General features: G+C 53.9%; 2 protein-coding genes across 3 annotated transcripts; one reads left to right on the forward strand and one right to left on the reverse strand.

The window, feature by feature from the left end:
* Positions 1-631: 631 nt before the first annotated feature.
* Positions 632-10352, forward strand: EIF5A (eukaryotic translation initiation factor 5A). Of its 2 annotated transcripts, none has more exons than XM_054995226.1 (6): positions 632-738; positions 6169-6356; positions 8018-8122; positions 8776-8907; positions 8994-9067; positions 9181-10352. In XM_054995226.1, exons 2-5 carry the CDS (start codon positions 6192-6194, stop codon positions 9054-9056), a joined length of 465 nt encoding a protein of 154 aa, XP_054851201.1. In that variant the 5' UTR covers positions 632-738; positions 6169-6191; the 3' UTR covers positions 9057-9067; positions 9181-10352. The 2 variants fall into 2 exon arrangements, with proteins under 2 accessions (XP_054851201.1, XP_054851202.1); XM_054995227.1 differs by having other exon boundaries at positions 644-738; positions 6166-6356.
* A 1097-nt stretch (positions 10353-11449) lies between these two features.
* GPS2 (G protein pathway suppressor 2) lies at positions 11450-22974 on the reverse strand. The gene is made up of 11 exons (XM_054995182.1): positions 22792-22974; positions 20610-20719; positions 20418-20530; positions 19907-19986; positions 18784-18866; positions 17937-18087; positions 17657-17743; positions 14478-14557; positions 12852-12947; positions 12347-12430; positions 11450-11702 (listed from the first exon to the last, which is right to left on the reverse strand). The coding sequence occupies exons 1-11, from the start codon at positions 22883-22885 to the stop codon at positions 11619-11621; spliced, it is 1062 nt and encodes a 353-aa protein (XP_054851157.1). The 5' UTR covers positions 22886-22974; the 3' UTR covers positions 11450-11618.
* Between the last annotated feature and the right edge of the window lie 284 nt (positions 22975-23258).

Consider the following 23258-nt stretch of genomic DNA (forward strand, 5'->3'; position numbering starts at 1 on the left):
CGTTTGGCTTTTCCCGAATAACGCGGCTTGGATTTGCACCGGGCGCACCGCTACACGGTTGCCATGGCAAACATGGCGGCGGCCACCTCTCCCCCAAGATGGCCGGAGACCACGTGGGTCCCCTCTGGGGTTGGAAGAGCCCTGGGCCAGCCGCTCTGTCCCTCCTGCGCGCCTGCTCTATGGTAAGCGGCAAGAGTTCAGAAAGGGGCCTCGGAGAGCTGGAGCAGAATGCCGCCCGCGCGCATGCGCTCTGGCGGAGACGGCTTGGAAGCCGCGGCTGGAAAGAGGCGGAACAGCCCAGCGCACGTTACCAACACAAACGCCCGCAGTTCTAGGCGCCTGCGCGCTGCGATAGGTGTGGCCCTTCGATGACGAAGCGGGGCCTCTATGGACGCATGCGCACTGCAGAGGTAACTCCACCTCCTCCGATGGAGAGCATGCGTGTAGCGTCAGGGTGTTCCGCTCTGGTTGCTGCCCCCTCCGCCCCTTGCCAGGCAACGCGCATGCTCAGAGGCGGCCAGAGAGGGAGGGCGGCTTGCGCGGGCTCCGTCCCCGGTCAGTGCGCAGGCGCGGGGGGCGGTGCCGCCCTCGCGGCGGCCGCCTCGCTTTGGGCTGGGCGCGCGTAGTGCGCGTGCGGGGAAAAGGTGGCGGGGGAAGGGCGAGGGGAGGCGATAAGTGCGCGTGCGCACTGCGGGCTGGGTTGCAGCAAGCGGCGGCGGCGGTTGAGCTCGCGGGCGGGTGAGTGAGGGACGGCGCCGGGCGGGAGGCGCGGCCGGGCGGGAGGCCCCAGAGCGGCCCGCGCGGCTCCCGCGCAAGGGCGGCCGGGCGGGGCGGGGCGTGGCGGCGGGCCGGCCGGCCTCCCTCGCTCCCTCCCCCGCCTGCCTCGCGTGGTCGGAGCGGGCGGGCGGGCCCAGGCCGCGGCCTCCTCCGCCTCTTGCTGAGGGGACGCTCCTGTCGGGGGGCGGCAGGCCGGGGCAGGAGGAGGGCCTCCCCGCGGGGCTGCGGGGCGGGGGCCCTTCCCCTTCCCTGCGGCGGGTCTTCGCGTGGGCGCTGCGCCCTGGGCCGGGCGGGCGGGCGGGCGGGCGCCTCGGGGGGGGGGTGCCCGACGCTGGCGGGGTGGTCCCTGCAGCCCAGGGGGGATCTCTCCGTGCTCCCCGGGTCGGGAGGGTTCATCCCTGGGGCCGCGATTGGACAAGCGCCGTGGATCTGGGGAGAGACCCCCCACTGCTGGGCGAAGGGTCCCGGGGTCTTCGCGGGCTGCCTGCCGGCGTGGGAGCGGGCCTTAGGGGAGGCCGAGACGTGGCTGGGGTGGGGGCATGGGGGGCTCCCGGGCCCTTTCCAAAGGGTCTCTGCTCACGGCGGGTCTGTAGTGACTCTGGGGGCGGGGGGCGTCGGAGGCCGAGGATCTCGCTGGACCCCGAGGCGGGCGTGTCCTGGACTGAACTTGAGAGGCGGGCGGGTGGTGGGACTCCGGCGTCGTGGGAGTTCTGCCTGCATCGCAACCCACACGTCAGGGGTGGGTTTCTCCAAGGCGATGCCCGGGACTGAAGGGTTGGGCTTTTCCTGGGAAGCTGGGGTCTTAGGCTGGTGCTTATCTAAATATGCTTTGGGTGCATAGAGAAGTTGTAGATCCCCCCCCCCCCCCAGTCTTCATGTAGAAGGTGGGTTGAGGGGACTGTGATGGGCGAGGTATGCAGTAGACCTTGGAGTGGCTGTGGGAGCTCTGGGAAGTGGGTTCCCCTAAGGTAGAGGTGAGGCCAGGGGGTGGCTGGACGGAGGGGGTTGTGGGGTCAGATGAAGGGCTCTGCCTTTTGAGGAGAAGGGATGCCTTTGTGTTGGGGGAAAGGGTGCTAGGATAGGGGCAACAGGAGCTTATTCTGCTTGGGGTAGGAGGTTCAGGTGGTCTGCAGAGGGGGGAGGCATATTAGGTGAGTAGCCATGTTGGTCTATAGTAAAGAGCAAGATTGGGGTCCAGTAGCGCCTTAAAGACCAACTAGATTTCCAGGATGTGAGCTTTTGAAAGTCAGAGTGTGGATGCAAGGAGAATTGCGGCCATCTGTTGGTTGCAAGGGCGGGTGAGGTGCGGCAAGCATGTCTAAATCTGGCATTGGGGTACCCTTCAAAAGGAATTGTGGGAGATCAAGTTAGTCCAGTATGGGAAGGGGTTGGGGGGCGTTTACCCATGGAGGAGAGTGATTTGTTGGAAGAGGCAAGTGGTGTGGCTACTAGGGGGTGCTTAGGCAGGGGAGTAGGTTATTTAATTCCCAATGAGACAACCAGTATGCATAGCCCCCCAGGGTTGAGAGTCCCTTACTTCTTAAGATGGGAAGGGGCACTGGGATACATCGAGGCTGGGAATTCCTCCCTTAATAGCAACTGTATGGAGGTGGCTTCTTCCTTGCCTCGGGTACACCCTTTAGAACAGCCCTTCATTTCCCTCCCATGCACATGGCCTCTGAACCAGTGGGCGGAGAGGCAGGGAATGGTGGCTGGGTTTACATTGCATAATGGAGACCCTGGGCTGGGCATGAGCCAGGACTGGTGCGCTATTGATGGCTGCTGCTGACTCAGGTTTGAGAATGTGGAGCAGTTTGAGTATAGGGGGAAACAGTGAAAACCAGCAACGGAGAGTGCCACATTTGGGTAGGGGATGTTTTTCCTTCCCCTAAAATAGTTCTGGATGTGGGATGGCTATGGGGAGGTGCTGCCTTTCTTTTTGTAGAAGAGGGCTCCATGCACTACCGCCCCCCCCTCCCTTTGGCCATGTGGTTGAGGCTGGCTCTCTGCAGTAGCGGCTTAGCTGAATCATGCTTGGTGTTGGCAGGAAGAAAGGGAGTCTCTCCAAACATGTGGCATGGAGAGCCGCTTCTCGGGCCGCTTGTGAAGCGGGTTAGAACTTCCTGCCTTGCTCCGCAGCTCCCTCCCCCTTTCCCACTGCAAAATCGGAAGCACGTGGTAGTGCTCCAGGGTTATGGGCGGTGATATGGCTGCTGCCGTCTAGAAGGAGCTGTCATTCCGTTCTGCATGAGCTATTATGGTTGACAGTTGTCCTAATCAATTATCGGAGGGTAGGGCAGGTTAGGAGTGGCCTGGAGAGGAGGTGTGGCAGCTGCAGCAGCACTAAAATGAGCTCGGGAGCTCTCTGGAGATGGGAAATGAATCTCTTCTCCAGAGCTGAAGCAGCCGGTTTGGAGTGGCAGACTGGGGCCTGTGTAGTAGTGAGCAGCTGCAAGCGCCTTGTGCCTCTGCTTTGTCTTAATTCCGGGGCCAGTCTGCATCATATCCTTGCAAGTTCCCTCTATTTTTCTCTGCCCTGATGAAAGATGGGGAGGGTTCAGGTCACCTATAGAGCCGTGTGCCTGCAAGAGAGAGCACAGCCTGGGCTTTTGTTCCAGCTGTATCACAGTCTCCTAAGAAGCCACGAGCGGAACTGAAAGTTGCAAAAGAATGGGGATGACCTTGATCCCGTTCCTGATCTTGGGTGCGGGGGCAGTGAATCGCTTGAACAGGGACCGAGTACAGGGTGCGTGGATACTGGACTTCCCCGCTGGGGTTGTCATCCTCTACCCAGAATTCATAATCTGGGCCCCACAGAGGGAGAGGGAAGGGTGTGGCTTTTCTGGCTGTCTTGCAGGTGCAGGAGAACACAACACAGGAATAAAAGCTTATGTTTGGCAGCACAAACCCCGGTGAGGCAAAGCAAGGCAGTCGGAACAGGAGAGTGTGGGGGTGTATTGATCTTGGTTGACTGAGGAAGTGTACAGAACTGCCTTTTTCCATCTTCAGCAGGCCAGGCAGCTTGCCCCCTATCTCTCAACCCATGACCTAACGACAGTGATCCATGCAATGGTCACCTCCAGATTAGATTACTGTCACTAGCTCTACGCAGGGCTTCCCTTGGGCCTGACCCGGAAACTGCAGCAGGTCCAAAACGCTGCTGCTCATGTCCTGACAGGAATTTCTTTCAGGGCACATGAGACTCCAACTCTGCAGCAGCTGCATTGGCTCCCCATGGAGTTCCGGATCAGGTTCAAGGTTCTGGTTCTGACCTATAAAGCCCTAAACGGACTGGGACCAGCATACCTGAGGGACCGCGTCTCCCCATATGTACCTCGGAGAGCTCTTAGATCTGCAAGTAAACACCTACTGGTGGACCCTGGCCCCAGGGAGGCTCGGCTGGCCTCGACCAGGGCCAGGGCAGTTTCTGTCCTGGCCCCAACCTGGTGGAACTCTCTGTCGGAAGACACTCGGGCCCACCAAGATCTTGTATCTTTTTGGCGGGCCTGTAAGACAGAGATGTTTCGCCAGGCATATGGTTGAGGCCTGCACTGGATCCATCTAATTAGCCTCCCTGCCGGTCTCCTGTCAGTGGGGGGGAGTATATGGCCCATCTGCCTCCCCATGCTTGACCAACCCACACCTCCACCCTTTTCTTCCCTTGTGTATGGTGGGCAGGGAAAGGGAGAAGGGTGTCCCATTTGGATTGTGGATATCCACGAGATGTTACTATATTGGTTTTACTTACTGTATCTTATTTATGATTGTGACCCGCCCTGAGCCTGCTTACTGGGAGGGCGGGCTAAAAATCCAATAAATACGTAGCCAACTCTCCAGAGGCCTGTGGAATTGCTTCAGGGTTCAGCTACTTTAGGACTTGCCTCGCTCGTCACTGCTCCTGTGGCATAAAGCCTTGTTCTTTACTGTCCCCAGGATTCGAGGTTTACTTTATACAGAATGAAAACGGAAGTTCTCCTGATTTGTTTTTCCCCTCAAAGAGCCACAGTTACGATTGCCTGGCAAGCTGGAATTTTGAGGATGAGAGTTAAGGAAAGAATGAGATTCTGCTGTTGGTGCAGGGAGAATCCGTAGTTGTTTTTTAACATCTGAAAAGTGTTATGTGATACTTGTTGACAAATTACAAGATGAGTTTGGCGAGTAGTGTGTTTAATTTGTGTCTACATTTGCTTCCTCAGGCCCCATCTTCATTGCTGTTCTTTCTGGCTTCAATACTGCAGTAGTTTGTACACCTCAGAGATACAGCCTCCCTGGTGTGGCTCGGCAGGACCAAGTCACAGTGACAGCCCTTCTGTGCTTCTTAAAGCATCCTCATTCCTTGCTTCCTTTAGTGGTAGCGCCTGGTTTCACAAAGAAGCTCGTGCACCGTGAAGGGAGTGGGTATTGCCAACAAAGCAGGTTGGCTGGGGAGGGTTAGCTAGCCTCTGGCCTTTTGGCACAGTGTTGAGCAAGTAACTGTATAGGACAAGAGGTGAAAAGTTTGACCTTCTTCTCTAAATGCTTGGAGCCTGGTTAGTAAATGGCTGCATCCTGAGGGAAGTGCGTGTTAAAATGCATTAGGGGCTGGGTTGTCGTTTTGGAGGGCACCATTGTGGGGCCCTTGTATGAGCATTGCTGGTGAAGCCTCACTTCAGTCCTGAGGTGCACAGGAAAATGTCAAATTCCCAGGCTTAGGCATTAGATTTTTGAGGTACCAGTCTTGCTTGCCCCTGGTATTCTCCTGTTGAGTTAGAAATTGCCCAATTTCAGGTAGAGGAGGGGCTTGTTTGAAGGTACCCTTCCCTTTGCCTAGAGTCCGTATGTTGATGTACGGATACTCTTGCCTGGTCATACAGCTGCAGATTCCTGCAGATGCATGCTGGGTTGCATGCTGCAGGTTACGTGCAAGCAGTGTACTCTCCTTGAGGCAGACTGCTACTTAAGGGGTCTTGTGGTCACATGCCAGGGAATACCCACAGACGTCTCCGGTTGTCTCCTGAAGAGTTGCATGGGCTTGAGAGGCTGGCACAAGGTAGGCCAGGCGAAGAACTTTGCACTGACAGCTGAATGGAGTCTCCAGGCAGCCACTTGGTTGTCTTCCCACCAAGACTTTGCCAAATAGTTGGGCTGTGTCAGTCTCTTCAGCCATGGCCTCTACAAAGTATTCAGGGCTGAAGTTCTGAAATTGCTGGTTAAGGTGCTGGATGCAGAAAAATTTCTGCACACAGACAAGTCATACAAAAAATGCAACGCTTGTTCATGCCTAGTTCTTGGCACTTTCCTCTTTATGCTGCCACATTATTTTGGGCTATCTGAGCCCCTTCCCACAGAGGCTGATGTTGAAAGGCTCCTTCCCTTCGATGCGTCTTCATTCTCTTTTCCTTGTCCCAGCAGTTTCCCATAACACCTGATCCACCATGGCTGATGACCTAGACTTCGAGACCGGCGATGCCGGTGCCTCCGCCACCTTCCCCATGCAGTGCTCCGCTCTCCGCAAAAATGGCTTTGTGGTGCTCAAAGGACGTCCCTGCAAGATTGTGGAGATGTCCACCTCCAAGACTGGCAAGCATGGGCATGCCAAAGTAAGTGCGCATCATCCACAACAGGGAACTGTGTCGTCTCGGTTCATCGTGGGCTCAGTGGCTTCTTGTTGCAGCCTCTCTTGTTGTGGGCGGTGCTGTCTAGCAGGTGTTGGTTGTGTATGAGTTTCCGTGGGCAGTACTCGGGAGGGGGTATGAGTTTCTGCCTTGCCTTGGTTATCTCCCAGTGTACCTTGGCTTGTGTGTCTCATATGTTTTATCAGCTCACATCATGCCCAGACTGGCCGAATTCATATGTACAGAAGCCCATGGTATGCAGTGGTGTGGGTTTTCCAAGCAAACTTTCCGAGTCAAATTTAAATGATAGCAACATTTTAATAATGTGAGTAAAAGAAGGCATATAACCCATGTACAAGTACCAGGTTTTTCTGTATTTAGCCTGCGTGATGAATGATTTGCAGCACATTAGCCTTGAAAACTATAAATAAATAGACTATATACATGGTGCAGAAAATTTACCACAAAAAATAGAGTATCGGAAAATGTTCTTTTGAAAAACTCCCACCCCACATAACCAGTAGCTTGTTAAACTGGCTTATTTCAAGGGAGAGGGACTCTTGTTTGGAAACGAGCATTCAAGCTGACATTCTGACTGCGGGATCACGCTCGCCTCCCATGGGAAGAGATTAAATAGAACCCTTAATACGGGCTAGAATGCTGCAGCCAACAATTGGCCTGTTGGTCACATGAAAAGTGATCTTCTGCTCTCTGCCCTGCTCCTTACTCTCATTTCCCTGTAATGGTTGTCAGGTCATAATGACAGAAGCTATAGCTGGCAGAATTCCCCAGCAGACCAGTTCCTATTGTTTTATGTAGCTCCTTGCTTCAGCTGCTTGCTTCTGCATGCTACCCTTCTGTTGCCTTGTTTCCTGGGCTCTTCCCAGGCCAGCTTGTCCCACAAAACTGTATTAATGTCCTTCAGGTCTGTGTGAGAACTTGAATCTGAATTGTGGAAGTTCTCCTTCAGTTGGTGTCTTCATTGCTGCTGCTTTGGCCTTGCCAGTTGGTGCTGGAGGCTGCATTACAGCAGATACCTCATCTCCAGCGTCCACCTGGCCGTGCAGGCGTAACTGATAAGAGGTTGTCATGATTGCCATGAAAAGTAACCCAGGGCTGTGCAGGTGGATGAGCCGTAACATAGCAGGCCAGGCGTGGAAAGACGGAACAGTGTGAATGCTGCCGTTTAATTTTGGAGTTGGCCCATAGGGGGCAAAGAGGGAGCAGTCAAGCTTTTGGGTGTTTAAGGATGGCATTGGTGTCCAAGAGAGAAGGGGGGGGGGCTGGCAGAGTGGCCTGGAGGCTTGAGCATGAGGCAGAGAGAGAGGGCAGACACGGTGGAGCCAAAGAACCAAAGGGCTGTATTGACGTTGGGAGCTGGAGGCACCCAGAGAGGGCAGGGCTCCTGTTCTGGAGCAGTTTCTAAAGCTGTCTTCTGGGAGGGCAGTAGGAAGAACACGTTCCCTTATTCCTGCCTCTTCACAAGGAGCTTGGAGTGGCTTACGTGGTTTTCCCTTCTCTATTTTGCCCCAGAGCAGTCCTGTGAATGACGAATGAGGCCTGAGACACAAGTTACTGTGTGTGAGCTGTGCATCCAGTGCCCTTGCAGGGATGTCTGGTTAATGCTTCCTCTCCCTTATCCCTAGGTGCATCTGGTTGGCATAGACATCTTCACCGGGAAGAAATATGAAGATATCTGCCCTTCGACCCACAACATGGATGTGCCCAATATTAAGAGAAATGACTTCCAGGTAGGTGGGCGGAGGTGGTTCCCTCCATGAAGTTTAAGGTGCAAGGCAGCAGGAGGCCCCCTGTGTCTGAAACTGGCCCCACCCCCCATAAACAGAAGACATCGGCCGTGGGTAGCAGGTGTGGCTTTAGAAAAGGTTCAGTGACTGTTCTGAGGAGTGCTGGGCTGGCCGCGGTTACTAGCTGCAAGTGCAGAAGTGCCTTTGTGGCCACTGCCTGCTTCCAAAACCAACCCAAGAGTTCTTTCATGGTTGCTGGATTGTGCTTGCATGACCTGAAGGTTGACTGGGGTGGTCTGAAATCTGCCATGGGGTGGGGGCTTGAAAGACTGCCGAAAGCCCAGATCTTAAGGACTGCTGTTTGTTTCCTTGCCTCTGGGGTGGTGGGGAGGTCATAGCACCAGGCTGCTCTTCGTGGTGGAATTGGGGCTGCCAGAGCAACCCTGCTTGTGAGTGCTGGGTTGGGTGGGGAGGCTTTCTGACCTCTCCAGAGTGAATCGGGCAGATCATTTCTCATGATTCCCCGTTGGGATATGGCAATGGGCTGCTTTTCTGGAAGCGGATGCAGCCGCATGGGTTGGGTGGGGGAGCCGTCTGCTGCTTGCCCACTTAGGGTGTTTCTTCTCCTGTTCATTCTCTCTCCCTCCCGTCCCCAGCTTATTGGGATCCAGGATGGGTACCTCTCCCTGCTTCAGGACAGCGGGGAAGTGCGGGAGGACCTGCGCCTTCCTGAGGGTGACCTGGGCAAGGAGATTGAACAGAAGTATGACTGTGGCGAGGAAATTCTGGTAAGCGATGCCTCTGCTCTTCCCAGCGTTTGGGTGGGGGGAAGCGGCAAGCCCCCGTGAGATAACTCTCCTCGATTTCTTGCCAGATCACCGTGCTGTCTGCAATGACTGAGGAAGCTGCTGTTGCTATTAAGGCCATGGCTAAATAAAGGAACCGCAGGTGAGTCTGGTTACTTGGTGGCCAGGGCAAGAGGGGGAGCCAGGGACAGAAGCCTGGCGCAGCCCCTTCAGAGCAGCCACAGGGCCTCATGGCTTCCTCTCTTCCTGTTCCAGGGCAGCAGCTCCACCTTGTCATGAACCAGAGAGGATCGCAACCCGCAGACTGGCTCGATTTGGCTCCAAACCACCCAAATCTTTTTTTCTCTCTCCCCATCCTTTAAAAAAAGCAAAATCTCCCCCACCCCCTTTTGAATTAAACAAGAGAAAACAAACTTTTTATTTTGTGGTCTTTTAAAGGAGAAAGCTGGATGCTGATGTATTCCTTTTAATTTTTTGTTCCTCTTCCTCTCCCATCCCAGTTCCTTCCCTCTCTCCGGTGCTAGTAACACTACAGCTGTTTTCTGGCAAGAGATGTTGAGAATTTGCACTTAAGGAAAATATTTAAACTGCTAGGAGGAAAAAACCTTGCAAGAGACTCGTGTTGGAATTGTTCTTTTTTCAAGCTTAATGCTTCTGTGCTGAGGTGGTTGGGGTGGGAGAGAAGCTGCCCCTTTGCAGGAACAACTGAAATGGAGCTAAACAGCAGCGAGAGCTGAGGACGGCGCAGTCTTTACCCTGTCAAATGTGTGTGTTCTTGTGAGCCTTTCTGTTGAGGGGAGGTGGGAGGGGAGGTGTGGCCCTTCCCCCACCACACTTTTGAAGCTTTTTTCTCATTGGTGGTTGCAGCAATTTGGTCAATCCTATTGGATGGCATCCTTTCTCACAATGTGGAGGTTACCCATTCAATGTGTTTTTTTGGGATCCCTGCTCTGGTTGCTGAGCTTGCTTAACCCCCCTTCTTAATTCCTTCTAGAGCACACAAGCGCCCCCCCATCTGGAACGGGGTGGGGGCAGGCCCCTGCCAGGCTGGGAGCATGGCCCTGGCTCCAAAGCAGGAGCAGACTTGGTTCTTGTGGCTGCCTGGTCAAGGTGCGCAGTTTGCCCCGCCCCGCCTGGGCTCTGGTCCCTATCAATCATGTTCTGTTTTCTGCCCTTGCCCCAGAGCTGGCAGTTCTCTAGCACGGCCCCCCTCCCCTTCCCCAAGCCCTCCGTACTGGGTAACCAAGAGCTGTTCAAGGTAGGGATCTTCTGGGGGAACCAACTAGCACCCCGACTGTTTCCCTGGTTCATATCTTACCCCCTGCTGTTGACAGGTCAGCGCTGTGGCCTCCTCCCTTTCCCCCTCCCCTGTTAATCCAACACATTTGTTAATCAACCTCAATAAAAAAACAAGTTTAATATGAAAAGCTGGCTCCAGGTGTGTCATTTGCAAGGGGCTGGTCGCTGTCTGCTGAAAAGGGAGCCTGTGGCTCTGGCCCTCCCTCAAAGGCTTCTGGGGTAATCGTTACTTTTAACAGTTCTGGGCTGTGAATGTTTCAGTGGAGGCAGGTGTGTAGAACTGTGCGCTGGGAAGTGCATGTGCCCCATGTACTGCAGAGGAGACGCTCCCTCACTGCAGAAACGGCCTCTTTTGCTCCCCACCAGCATGTTTTCGCCTAGGCAAAGTCACTGCAGGGCATGCCTTCCACACACCTTCATCTAAAAATCATGTCTGTCGTAAAGTGCTGCGTTAATCCAACCGCATGGCTAAAAATGAAATCCGAATACCTGCCTGGAGCTCGTTCAGGACTGTGGGGATTGGAGGCTGGCTCTGGGACAGCACAGCACTGTGTCTGCTAGGAATCACACTGGCACTGGGCTGATGGGCCTCTCTTGGGCTGCACAGTAGCTGTGTAGCCATCAAGCTGCCTCCTGTGGCCATGGGTTAAACTTACAATTTGTCTCTGGGTCTGTGTTCTGACACCCAAGGCTCTCTGTAATACTCCTCCTCGCGGATGGGTTAAGGCAGGCGGGTACCTAGACAGTCACCAGGACTCCGCCTTTTCAAGTAGCACACTTCCTGCTGGCGGTGTGGATGAGAAGCAGCCGCCTCTTTCCCCAAAGGCCTGTCCTGTCTAAGAGCAGACTGGAAGAAGCTTATGCAGTCCAAAGGAAAAGGGGGGCGGCGGGTGAGCCAGAAGGTAACTCGGCGCCCTGGTCCAAGCCAGGCTCCAGCTTGGCAGCTCCATTCTCCCAGTTTTGGCTTCTATATGTACAATTGGCCTTTCTTGCTATAAACCATTCCAGCGTTTGTGGCAGAGGGAGAGCCAAACTCTGTGCGAACAAATGGTAGTTGTTTGTCCACATACAAGCCTAAATTTTACTACTGGGAGGAACAAAAGCGGGAGTCCAGAAGTCTGAACCACACTCCCCCCTTGCTAGCCCTGCATTTAATTCCAGCTCCAACCCCCCCCCCCCCACAAATCCCTGGAGCTTTTGAAAAAACACACCAAACAAACCCTGATGAAAAGAAATTAAGAGTGTATTGGGACTGTAATTCTGGTCACAAAAAATTGGTATTTCTAGAAAGGGAGGGTGAAAGAATAAAGGTGCCAGTGCGTTCAGTCTCAGAGGCTTTCTTCACACATGGAGGGGGGAAGTCAGGAACATCTGAAACAGCACCGCCGGTGAGCTCACTTGTGATAGAAACGCTGGCCCTGGGGGTGCTGGATGAAGGGGTGGCGGGGCGCTGGCTGCGGAGAGGCCTGGAACCCAGACTGCAAGGCAAAAGCAGATGGGGGGGGCCTTAGGAAAAGAATCCTTTGCAAGCCTATTCCTGGAGCCCTGCCTGAAAAGCTGGGCAGCAACTGCCTCAACGGGCCAGCAAGCCACAGCCATGGAGGGATGGAGGGGTTGGAGCACTGAATATCATACAGGCAGGGAGACCCAGGTCTGGGTGAGTCCAGAGCAAGTCCTTGGCTTTTTTATCAGAGCACTAAACGCAGCCGGCACTTCTCTACACGGAAGAATTCTTGGCCTTAGCTGCTAGAGGGGTCCCAGCATCGTGGAAGCCGTTTCCTTCCAGACGGGTCTTGAGGGATTCCCAGCATTACCTTTGCATTTTTAAAACGAGGAAACTGGGTGGGGTGGGGGGCACAGCACAGCTTTACTACTTTTTTGTATTCTGCCCTCCCTCCATGTCTTCCTTGCACCAATCCTGTGAAGGAGCTTAGACTGAGAGTGTGTGTGTGATTGGCCCAAGATCATCCAGTGATTTTCAGGGCCGAGTGGGTCCCAAGGGCCAACCATTACTGGCTTCGAGTTCCCCCGCCCTGATGTGGAGAGAACACCTCTGCATTCTCCCAGGCGTTCCCACCAAGCCAAGACTCGGCCCTGCTCCCCTCGCCCAAGGGACGCTTACCGTGTGTGGCTGTTGGGGGGCAGTTCCATGGGAGAAGCTGCCAGGGGAAGCCGGGCGCGCAGGGTGGGTGTAGGCCAGAGTAGGCTGCAGTGGAGAGGCGAGGGGGAAACAACAAAAGCTACAGTCAGCCCCAGAGGGGCTGAAATACCTAAACTGAAGTGACAGGTGCTTAAAACTATTTCTCATGGAGACTCCTCACAGCAGGGAGATGAGCAAACCAGGGTGACCCACCAAAGTCAGCACCAGTGAGCAGCAGAGCTGGAAAAGCCACCCATGAAGCTGCCTCATCCTGAGTCGGACCTTTTGACCCATCGAGACAAGCCCTGTCCATTCAGACTGGCAGCAGCTCTCGAGGGTCTCGGGTGGAGGTTTTTCCCATCCGAGATGCTGCTGAGGTAGGAACCCGGGACTTCCCGCGTGCCAAGCAGACGCTGTACAGCTGAGCCGCAGCCCCTCCCCAGAGTGGCCAGAGAACAGGAGACCCAGGGGGCAGGGGGACACTTACCTTTGCAGCTGTCTGCATTTGGACAGGGATCTGTGGGGCAGGCAGAAGCCCCTGGTTGGGGTGCAGGGCCTGTGGGTGCATCGGACGTAGGGTTGACTGCAAGAACAGCAGATACTTAGTATATGGTAACTAGATAGTCAATTCAAATGGTAACGAGGGGGGGGGGAAACAACTGCAGTAAAATTATATAAATGCATAGATAGCAGTCCTAAGCCAGTAGTGCTTAAAAACAGAAGAGCAGCAGTAAAAATTGCTAAACCTTAAAAAAAAAAAAACCAGTCATGAAACTTGTGCCTGGAAATTAACAGGCAAGTGGGCCTCAGAGAAAACAAGCAGGGAGGCTTAAATGCACTGCAGAGTGAGATGGTTCTAGCAAGTTTCTGGACAGTCAAGGGGACCTGTTAACATCCCAGGAGCAGGGAGTTCCACAGGCTGGGGCCAGGCCTGAAAAAGCCCCTTCCCCTAAACGATGACACACAAAACAGGGCAGGTATCTGGGTCCTGAGATTTTTGTCTTGAGGGTTATAAAAGTCAAATCCAGTATGGACGCAAAACTGGCCACCAGAGCAACTGAGCCAAGAGGATGGCCTCCAGGTGGGAGCCATGCAGCTGTGTCTGGGACCAAGGGCCGTTTCCGCACATTCTGCCCAAGGAGCTTCCCACAGCCACACAGCTCAGGTGTTACCAAGACAGGATCAGCCCTTCCCAGGAGGAAACTGCAGCCGCCCACCACTTGCTGGCAGTCTCCTCTGTCACGGGCTTCTCCAGTACCAGGGTTAGGCTGGGACTCCCCCAAACAACAGGCTGGACTCTCTCGGCTAACAACTGTGCCTCGCACCAGAGCAGCACAGCACCATCCAGCCCTGCAAATCTTGCCCTTCAGGGGGAGGGGAAACCAGGCTGGAAACGGAACCCCAGAGCAGCCCTTGCCTCCAGGCCACCTGAGCTCGCCTCCCTCCAGTTTGCATTCAGGTTCTGTTCGTTTGCCCCCTCCTTACAAACGCTGGAGGGTTTCCACTGCCTCCCTCAAATCCCATGGAGAGATCTGCACCCTGAGTGTGCCGCTGACAGGCAGGACTGTTGGCTCCCGTCCAAGTCTCTGGAGGGCCTCTGCCAGCAGGTTTGTTAACCCAGATGTTCAGCTACAAAGAAGGCAATAAACCTCTGCACCCCCTCCCCGCAAGCCAAGCAACTGAACAGCGGTTCCCTAAAACCAGTCTGCTCGAGATGTCCAGCGTGGTGGCAGCAGCACCGTCCCATTCTGGAGAGACCATCTAGAAGAACTGACTGATAGACCCTCCTCGCCAGGCAGCCAGCAGCACGGCCACGGGGGTTCCTGCCAGGGTGGAAGCCGGAAGGAAAAGCATCTGGCCAAACCACTGCACCCAGGAATGTCTGGATGGCCCTGAAAGCGCCGTCAGCTGCGCCGTCTCCCTCCTCGGGGGAGAAATACTCTTGGCACAGGGTGGTGGGTGCTGCTACTCAACACAGGCCAGGACTGAGCCCCAAGATTCAAGAACTCTTCCAGGCTCTATGTGGTGAAAAATTCGCCAAGGCATCCGAGTCACTTTCCGGACAGAGTCCGGCCCTGCTCCACTCCTTCCTGTTCCGGCACCAGACACTCACCGAATCTGTAAACCCCGACTGCTGGTTGGCGTGCTCCAGCTGCTTCTGGAGAGGGATGGTGGTACTTGGTGGGATGAAACCTGTATGGGGGTGGGGTGGGGAAAGAAGTGAGGAGAGAGGCCCCCGATAGGTCCGCTCTGCTCCTCAACATCGGGCTGCTCCCACAGCTGCCTCCCAGGCTAGTCTGTGGGCTCTCTTGCTCTCCCTCGGGCTTTCTGCTATTAGCTGATGCCTGCTTAGTATAAAGGTTTCCTACTGGATTCAAAAAGCACTTTATTGTATCTTATTCTAGATACTAAATCGCATTGAGAACCATTCAGCTATGAGTAACAGGGTAGAAGAGAAAGTCAAATGCTTTCAGGAGGCTTGGAGGTGATATAAAGCTGTTAAAATATAAACTTAAAAGAAATAGTATATGAATTCTGCATGTGTCGTTTACTTGAAAATATATACCTTAAATAGTCCCAAATATTATTCTAACATTTTTAAAGGTTGTGATTTTTGTACTCCGTACTTTAAAATGCTACTTTAAAAACAGTATACTACAGATTAGGAAAGAAAGGACACCAGCGTGGCTGAAGGACAACATCAAGCAAGCCATGAGAGAGAGCGCAAAGCATGCCCAGAAAAATCAAAGTCAAAGGAAGCACAAAATCTGGTAAAAGAAGAGTTGCTTTTTAACTGAAAACCATTTCATTCTCACTACAACCCTGTGAGGCAGGTTAGGTGAGCATATGAACGGTCATGGTGGGGGTGAACTAAGGTCACTGGCAAGTTTCATGGCAGAACAGGGATCTGATCTCAGATCTTCCAATATGTTACACACCAACTCTCTTCAATCACGTCAAAGAACCGGGGGGGGGGGGGGGGAATCCAGTCGACACGGTAGAGTCAGGCTTCTCAAATCCTGCTGACCTAGTCCCTGACCAAAGGCACCAAAATAAACTTAGTCATGAGACTACAGGATGGAAAATGACAGAAGGACCCCAAGCAACAAGAACAACAGCCTGCACAGTGGACAGAAGGGGGGAGTCCCCCCACGTGGCGCTGGTGTTCCTCGGAGGAACGGAGAAGACAAGCTTCGGATGACATCAAATTACCCTAAATGGCAAAACCCAAAGCAGCTTGGGGGGGAAGCCCAGAAGGATCCCTCTAAACTGGGCAATCCGGCAAACCAGTTGGAGGCGGGGGGGGGGGGGGAGCCTGGAGCTTTCAGATTAGAGAAAAGTGACTGACAAGGAAACACGGAAGAGGTTTCGAATGTGATGTGTGGGGCAGAGAGAGGGTGGACAGAGAACTTTTTCTCCCTCTCCCAAACCAAGAGAATATATGGGGCACCCACAAGGAAGCTGATGGGCAGCGAATTCAGGGCAGCAAAAGGAACTAAGTTGCGTCTTCACACAAATCACAAACTTACAGAATTCACTACCACAAGACGGGATCCTGGCCGAGGGCCTTTAAAGGGGATTAGACACATTCAAGGGGGAGAACTAGCAGACAACAGTTATTAGCCATGGGAGCCAAAAGGAAATCCCTGGTTAAAAGCCATTGGAAACCAGAGGGAGGGAAACCCCTCCCTCTGCTATTCAGCCTCTATGCAAAGCCCCTGGGAGAAACTGTCCATGGGTTTGAAATGAGCGGCCATCAATACACTGACAAAAGAAATACAGACTGAGTGTTGCCTAAATCGCCAGAGGGTGCGGGAGAGAACTTGAACCAGTTCCTTCCTGCTTTGTTTAAGTGGCTACGGGTAAGCCAGCTGAAACCGAATCTTGACCAGAGGGAGGTTGTGCTGGTCATGAAGGCTGAGGTCTTGATGGACATTTTGCTTCCCACCTCCGATGGGGTTGAGTTGACGCTCACTGACTTGTCAAGAGCCTGGGGGGTTCCACTGAACGCAGCACGACTGCTGGAGACGTTAAGGCATCTCACAAAGAAGGCATTCTACCAGCTCCATCTAGCCCAGAAGAAAGCCCCCTCACCTTGACTCGGCTGATCTAGCCACAGTTGCCTGGAGGCTAGAGTACTGTAACACGCTCTGTGTGGATCTTGCCCTTAAAGACAACTTGGAAACTCCAGCTGGTGCAGATGACTGCAGCTCAGTTACTATCAGGCACTAGGCGCAACATGCATGTCACACCCATTCTACAAAACAATCAGTTACAAGTTTAATTCAAGGTACTGCTTTTCATATACAAAGCCTTCCGTGGCCTTGGACTTGCATATCTGCAGAATCGCCTCTTCTGCTATGTTCCATTGCAACAGTTTCGCTCATCTGAGCACAGCCTTCTAAAATAGTAGAGTCCAGTAGCACCTTTAAGACTCACCAACTTTATTGTAGCATAAGTTTTTGAGAACCATAGCTCTCTTCGTCAGATGCATTGTCAACTTTCGAGAACCACAGCTCTCTTTGCCAGATGCATTGTCAAGTGCATCTGACAAAGAGACCTGTGGTTCTCGAAAGCTGATGATGCATCTGATGAAGAGTGCTGTGGTTCTCGAAAGCTGACGAGGCTTCTGACGAAGAGAACTGTGGTTCTCGAAAGCTTATGCTACAATAAAGTTGGTTAGGTGCCACTGGACTCTTTACTATTTTGCAACTACAGACTAACATGACTAACTCCTCTGGATCTACAGCCTTCTAAAGGAAACCACCCTGCAAACTGCTAAAATCAGCAGCTGCCTGGATACATGCATTCTCAGAGGTGCCTCCCAGCTTGTGGAACGGCCTGCCTGAAAAGGTCAGGAAGGCTCCCAAACTTCTTGTTTGTATCGTTCCCTGGTTCTGTAACCCTGGTCCTGTTGCATCGTTCACTGGTTGTCTTATGCTGCCTGACTGCGTTGATTTATATTTTATAAATACACCTTGAGTCTCAGCAAGAAAGGTGGACTATAAATAAAATAAATCAACTACGCTATGCTGGTGGGCTGCTTGGAAGTATCCAGCTGGCCACTGGATGCTGAAGTGACCCTATTGGAGCACAACTCTTTGTATGTTATGGGCAAGGTGCACCCTTGGGCTGTGAGTTGTGGCCAAAAGGACTAGGAACTTGGGTAGTGTTTTATTTTCGAACGATAACCCAGAATGTGAAATCCCACAACATATACTGAACGGGGCCTGTTTGTAACAAGGTTGCCTGGAAGCTCAAGTGCCAGAGGTTGCCTCCAGCAGGACTTACCTGGCTGGGCAGTGGGGAAGTGGCTGTGGATGGCGTAACCCGACTGCTGCTGAGATAGATACTGCATGGTCGGGAAAGCAGAAGGACCTGGAAAGAGACGGAGGGGCAGCTTGAGGCATGGCGTGGACAAAGTGGGACTCTGCACAGATGGTAGCCCACTTTCAAAGGGGCAGGCTCGGCTGGAAAATGCCCATTTCCTCAGCCAGTGCCATGCCAGGCAAGCAAAATTCTCTCTCCAGGGAGAAGGAATTTTGCATTTTATCACAACACCCACTCTCACCTCTGATGGACTGGCTGCTGGCATAGCTGACTGGCACAGTGTGTTGGCTCTGACCCACGGCATAGGGACTGTGGCCAGACTGGCTGCTCTGGTACTGCCCGTGCTCAGGGGTGCTGGTAGGGAAAGCTGGCTGCGGGGCGTAGTGCCGAGTCTGACAGGAGAGAAAAAGGCGTGTTGCAATAACAAACCTCTGCCTGGAAGCACAGGAGGCAACATGGATGTCATCACAGCCTCCTCTCTCCTGGCTTTCTGCAAATGATGCAAAACCGAATTATTCAAAAAGGCTTTTTACTCAGATAGGAAGGCTGTATTGTAGGGAGGGGGATCTCAGATGCTCTGCTAATGAGTTAGGGACCAGAGACCTCACCGCTATGTTGCCTTACATATTATCTATTGCTTTAAATATGTACTCCTATACTACCGGTGCTTCATGCTGTCTAACGTTAGGACTAGAAGTGATTATGTTCTGTTTCAGCATTTCTTCAACTCTGTATTGGATCCCTGATAATGCCATGTCTTTGTAAACTTGTATTACCCTATGGCATTGTTTATGGAAATATCCTTGACACTGTATGGAAATGTCATCGATACTGAATGTATTAATCTCACACTACGTAATCTGCCTTGAGTATCAGTGAGAATGGCGGACTAAATTTCTCTTCATGTTTTACTGCCCAAGCAAAGTCCACATTGACAAAGAGAGCCTCTTGCTCTATACTTTTGAGTGTCTCAAGCTGTTCTCCTTGTAAAATGTGCTTGTGTCAAAGCCAGCTTGGCTTCAGCAGGACTGAAAAGAATCACACGCAAACCTTCTTCATCTTTTGCTCTGTGCCGGGGTAACACTCACTGTGATCACAGGAGGCCCAAACATCTGCTTGGCCCTGTCAGCTGATATCAGGGTACCGGCCCGGTTATGTCCCCCTGGGCTTCCTATGGAGAAAGGGGAATTGCACCAGACAGTGACAAGGAAAACATAGGTGAAGACCAAGCCTCTTTCTCGCCCCAGCAGTCTTAACATGAGAGGGGCCGTGGATTGCCAGGTGTCACTCTTAGTGGACGGATACGAGGCATCTGACCCCCAAAGCTCAGTGGCTATGATGCGCTGAGCATGCCGACAGCCCCAGTTCCAATCCTCAGAGCCTTCAACAGCAGGGCGAGGAAAGCAGCCTCTCTGCCCCAGATCCCAGAGGGCCACCACCAGCACACAAGACTGAGCAAGGCGATCCAACCTAGAAAACGGAAATAGGAACCTTCGTATGGACAACGAGGCTCCTCATTTCCACTGCAAACAAATGGGCTCCTACTGGAAACGCTTCTTGGTGGCAAGAATGTTGGCGCGCCCAACCAATTGTCTAGCGAAGGCAGGGATCCAGGTAGCACCATCACACTTGCAATTTTTCAGGAACTGGTCAGACTCACATTCGTTTTAGGGGGATGTGGTCTACAAAGTGCCCTGACCTGGATAGCTCAGGTGAGCCTAATCCCATCAAATCTCAGAAGCTGAGCAGGGTCGGCCTTGCTTAGTAATTGACGAGAGTTGCAGAGGCAGGCAGCGGCCAACCACCTCTGTTCGTCTCTTGCCATGAAAACCCCGGCAGGAGTTGCCATAAGTCAGCTGTAACGTGAGGGCACTTTCTACCACCAATCTCCTAAGGGGTCTCATAAGGTTGTTTCCGGTCAAGGGTTCTGAACGGAGAAAATGAAATGCCTCCCCCGTCCTCAACTCCTCCCTCCCACAAACACCTTCCTCTTGTTGTTTGTGACTGTAAGTCTAGGGGAGCAGAAACAGGAGCTCTAGAGCTGGGGGGGCGGGTCCAGTGTGGCCGCCGCCGCCGCCGCCGCCACCACCCAGGAACGTCTCCTCCACTGCTGAAAAGCACCTGCAGCTTCTGACAGGGTTTACCTTCTCAAGGCCAGTCCCACCCCCTAGGCAGACTCTTCCCCACGCCCCCCCCCACCCCCACACACACCTTGCATGTTGAGGATGTGGGTCCCCGCGTGGACGGCCATGCCCTGCTGGTAGGCTGCCGCCGTCAGCGTCGTCATGTCACTGTGGCAACAAACAAGCAAAGATGATGATACACCTAGGAAGCCACCAGCTCCTGGCACTCAGTCCCACGCCCATCTGGCACGGCATCAGGCCTCCTTTTCCAACTCGGCAGCCCACTGCGCTGGTATTGTGCCATTCTGCACTTCCTGCCTCTTGCGGCAGAAGGTGCCACAGGAGCAGCCCCCCAACTCGGCCATTCCACATCGAGGGCGTCCAACCAAAACACCTTTTTCAGCAGTCTTCTCTAGAGGATCCTTCTGCAGCCCCACTACCCTTTTAAAATATTGGCTATCCTATTCCCACACTGTGTAATCCACCTTGAGTCTCAGTGAGAAAGGTGGACTATACATAAATAAATAAGTACACACAGAGGCTTAAACAGGGATGCAGTGGGGGCTGACAGAACAAAATCTGTTTGGATCCTCGCCCACCTCTGCTCTTTACGGCGGCGTTTCTCTTCCTCATGAAGGACTTTTTTCAGCTGTAGGAAGAGTTGGTGCTTCTCCTCCTGTAGAGCCAGAAGTTTCTCTTGCAGCTTCAAGATCTAAGCGTACAACGGGGTAAAGGGTGAGCATCCGGAAGGGCATTCTGGAACGAAGAGTTCTGTCCTGGGCACCACCCACCTGCTCTTTGGTCTCCTCAAGGGACATGCGCTCCTCCATCTCCTTCTTCCGCCGCCTCTCCTGCTCCTCCTTCATCTTCTGCTCCATCATTTTGTCCACTTCTTCTTCCTCTGCAGGAGAGAAACAGATGGATGGCAGAAATGACTTTCTGGAAAAGGTGGGCATAACTTCCACGAGCCCTTACTGCTTTCAAGTCAGAACACCCAAACTCCACAACTCCAACAGTAGTTGCAGGCAGGTTGCCGCGTTGGTCTGTAGTAGAACAGCAAGATTTGAGTCCAGTAACACGTTAAAGACCAACCAGGTTTCCAGGGGATGAACTTTCGAGAGTCAGAGCTCCCTTCGTCAGATGCTAGATAATGAAAGGAACTCAAAAACTCAACCCCTGGAAATCTAGTTTGTCTTTTAAGTTCCTACTGACCCCAACTCCAGGGGTGAGAGGGATGCACACAAAAGTTCCCAGGTTCAATCCCCACCCTCTAGTTAAAAAGATTTCTGGGAGCAGGTCTTGAGAAAAACCATTCACTGCACGAGTCCCTTTCCGGACTGCTGCCAGTAACAGGATGCAACAGGAGCTCAAGGATCTGCCTCCAGAGGAAGCGCTGCTAGCAATGGGGCTTGGATTTCACAGCACTAATGGAACCAGTGCTTCTGGAGTGGAGTGGAGTGGAGTGGCAAATTCTTCATGAGTTTGAGGACACTCTAGCTTGGATCAAACAACGGGACCTTCCAAGAGAACTCTGAATGGTCAGTGAGAGGTTCGATGAGGAACCAGATTTGTTTAAGGAAAGTTACACTTTCCTTGAACTTTACTCTTGGGTGCTGCAGAAGCGGGACGACGTGGCATCTCAGAAAAGATCTCAGCCCAGGAGGAAACCGGGTGTATGGTGGGTATGCAGACCATTCAGGTCTCAGTGCCAGGGAAATCTGGAGTTATGTACTACAGCATCTGTTCCTAAGGAGAAGAGAGAATTTTGAGGAAATGGTGGGCCTTCTTACCACCATGGGAGGAACGGTCATGGGAGATTTGGGATCATCTCCCAATGTATCCCACACTATTGAGGATATAGCATATGGGAAAGCATCACCTACAATTTATACTCCTGAGGGTGAGGGGTGGGTGGGGGGCATTTTCAACCCACATAATGTCCAGTAGAGATGCACTCTGTGAGGGTTTGGAGAGAGAGGTGGGCAGACATTGGGAGCCGCCGGTAATCCTTTTCAGAAACCAGCTGCAAAGAAAACATGCCAGGCTGTGAAAAGATGCGTTGTGTGCGTAGACAGCTACATCCAGCCCTTCAAGGGGGCGGCCCCTTGCTTTGCTACTTACTTAGGAGTGGGGACCCACTCCCCCCTTTCGAGTTAATAATGGGGGTGACTAGTCCCCGATGGCTCGTCCATCATTAGTCCTCTTCAAGAGTGAACGCAACACGCACATGAATCGCACAGCATGGAATAGTGTGACCGAGGAGGTAATCATTGCGAGATCCCATTGAGGTCAGGCGAACCAGTCAAGCCACTGTACAGTGCACACCACAAACCGGAACGTGTGTGGCGGTTTGGTAGGGGATGGGGAGAGAGGAGAGGATCAAATCCGACATGGTGTATGGTGGTTTCTTGCTTCGGACAAGTCCGATGGCATTAGGGTTGCCAGCTCCAAATTGGGACATTCCTGGCTATCTGGGGGGTGAAACCTGGAGAAACCTGGAGAAAGTGGGTTTTGGGGAGGGTAAAAGACCTTGGCATGGCTTAAGTCCATAGAGTCCATCCCCCCAAGTAGCCATTTTCTCCAGGGGAACTGATCTCTGTGGCCTGGAGACCAGTTGTAATTCCGGGAGATCTCCAGCCACTACCTGGAGGCTGGCCACCCTAGATCGCATTCACGGCTGCCATTTGCTGCCAAGGGATGGGGCGGCAGCCGGAAAGCCCCGCCAGGCTGCCTCAGAACAGGAAACCCACGGCCTGCGGGCACCCAGCCCCTTGTGCGCCCGGGCGGGTGTGCCGCCTCGGGACCGAGGGCCCACGCAAAGAACAGGCCCCGGGGCGGCAGCTGAGCAGAGCCCCCCGTCCAGGCGCAGCCTACCCCCGGGCGCCCGGGCCAAGGGGGAGGCCGCGGCGGGGGCGCTTCCCAGGGCAGGGCCGGCCCGCCCCGGCTGTCCCCCGGGCCCCCCGGCCGGCTCACCCTGCCGCTTCCTCTCCCGCTCGACCATGACGTGCCGGTGCAAGGCGCGGGCCATGGCCGAGCTGAGCTTCGGCCGCTCCAGCAGCGCCGGCATGGCCCCCGCGCCGCCCTCGCCGAGCCCCGCCGCACCGAACAGCCCCCGAGCCCGAGCAGGCCCCGCCGCCCGCCCCGCCGCTTCCCCTTCCGGGTCGGCCGCGCCGCGCCGCGCGGGACCCAGGCGTCCGGGGCGGGGCTTGGGGCTGCCCGGGGAGGAGCTCGGAGGCGCCCCCGAAGCCGCGCTGCGCCCTGCGGGCTGGAGCGCGGCTGTCATTCCGGGAGATCTCCAGGGCCCCTCCCCCGGAGGTTGGCACCCTATCAGGGCGGCCCCTTCCAGGATGGGAAATTCCACACTCCACGGCAGCCGTTTTCTCCCGGGGAGCTGGTCTCTGTGGCCTGGAGATCAGGCGCTTGGGTTGCCAGCTCCAGGC

This window comes from Eublepharis macularius, chromosome 12 (assembly GCF_028583425.1).
Source record: "Eublepharis macularius isolate TG4126 chromosome 12, MPM_Emac_v1.0, whole genome shotgun sequence".
Taxonomy (NCBI): domain Eukaryota; kingdom Metazoa; phylum Chordata; class Lepidosauria; order Squamata; family Eublepharidae; genus Eublepharis; species Eublepharis macularius.

Excerpts from the sequence above, each read along its gene's own strand:
- EIF5A (XM_054995226.1), top strand. The coding sequence starts at position 6,192 with ATGGCTGATGACCTAGACTTCGAGACCGGCGATGCCGGTGCCTCCGCC. Across the intron at positions 6,357-8,017 it reads GCAAGCATGGGCATGCCAAA|GTGCATCTGGTTGGCATAGA; the intron begins GTAAGTGCGCAT and ends CCTTATCCCTAG. Across the intron at positions 8,123-8,775 it reads TTAAGAGAAATGACTTCCAG|CTTATTGGGATCCAGGATGG; the intron begins GTAGGTGGGCGG and ends TCCCGTCCCCAG.
- GPS2 (XM_054995182.1), bottom strand. The coding sequence starts at position 22,885 with ATGCCGGCGCTGCTGGAGCGGCCGAAGCTCAGCTCGGCCATGGCCCGC. Across the intron at positions 14,558-17,656 it reads CTTCCCCACTGCCCAGCCAG|GTTTCATCCCACCAAGTACC; the intron begins GTAAGTCCTGCT and ends ACCCCCATACAG. Across the intron at positions 12,948-14,477 it reads AGTCGGGGTTTACAGATTCG|TCAACCCTACGTCCGATGCA; the intron begins GTGAGTGTCTGG and ends CTGTTCTTGCAG.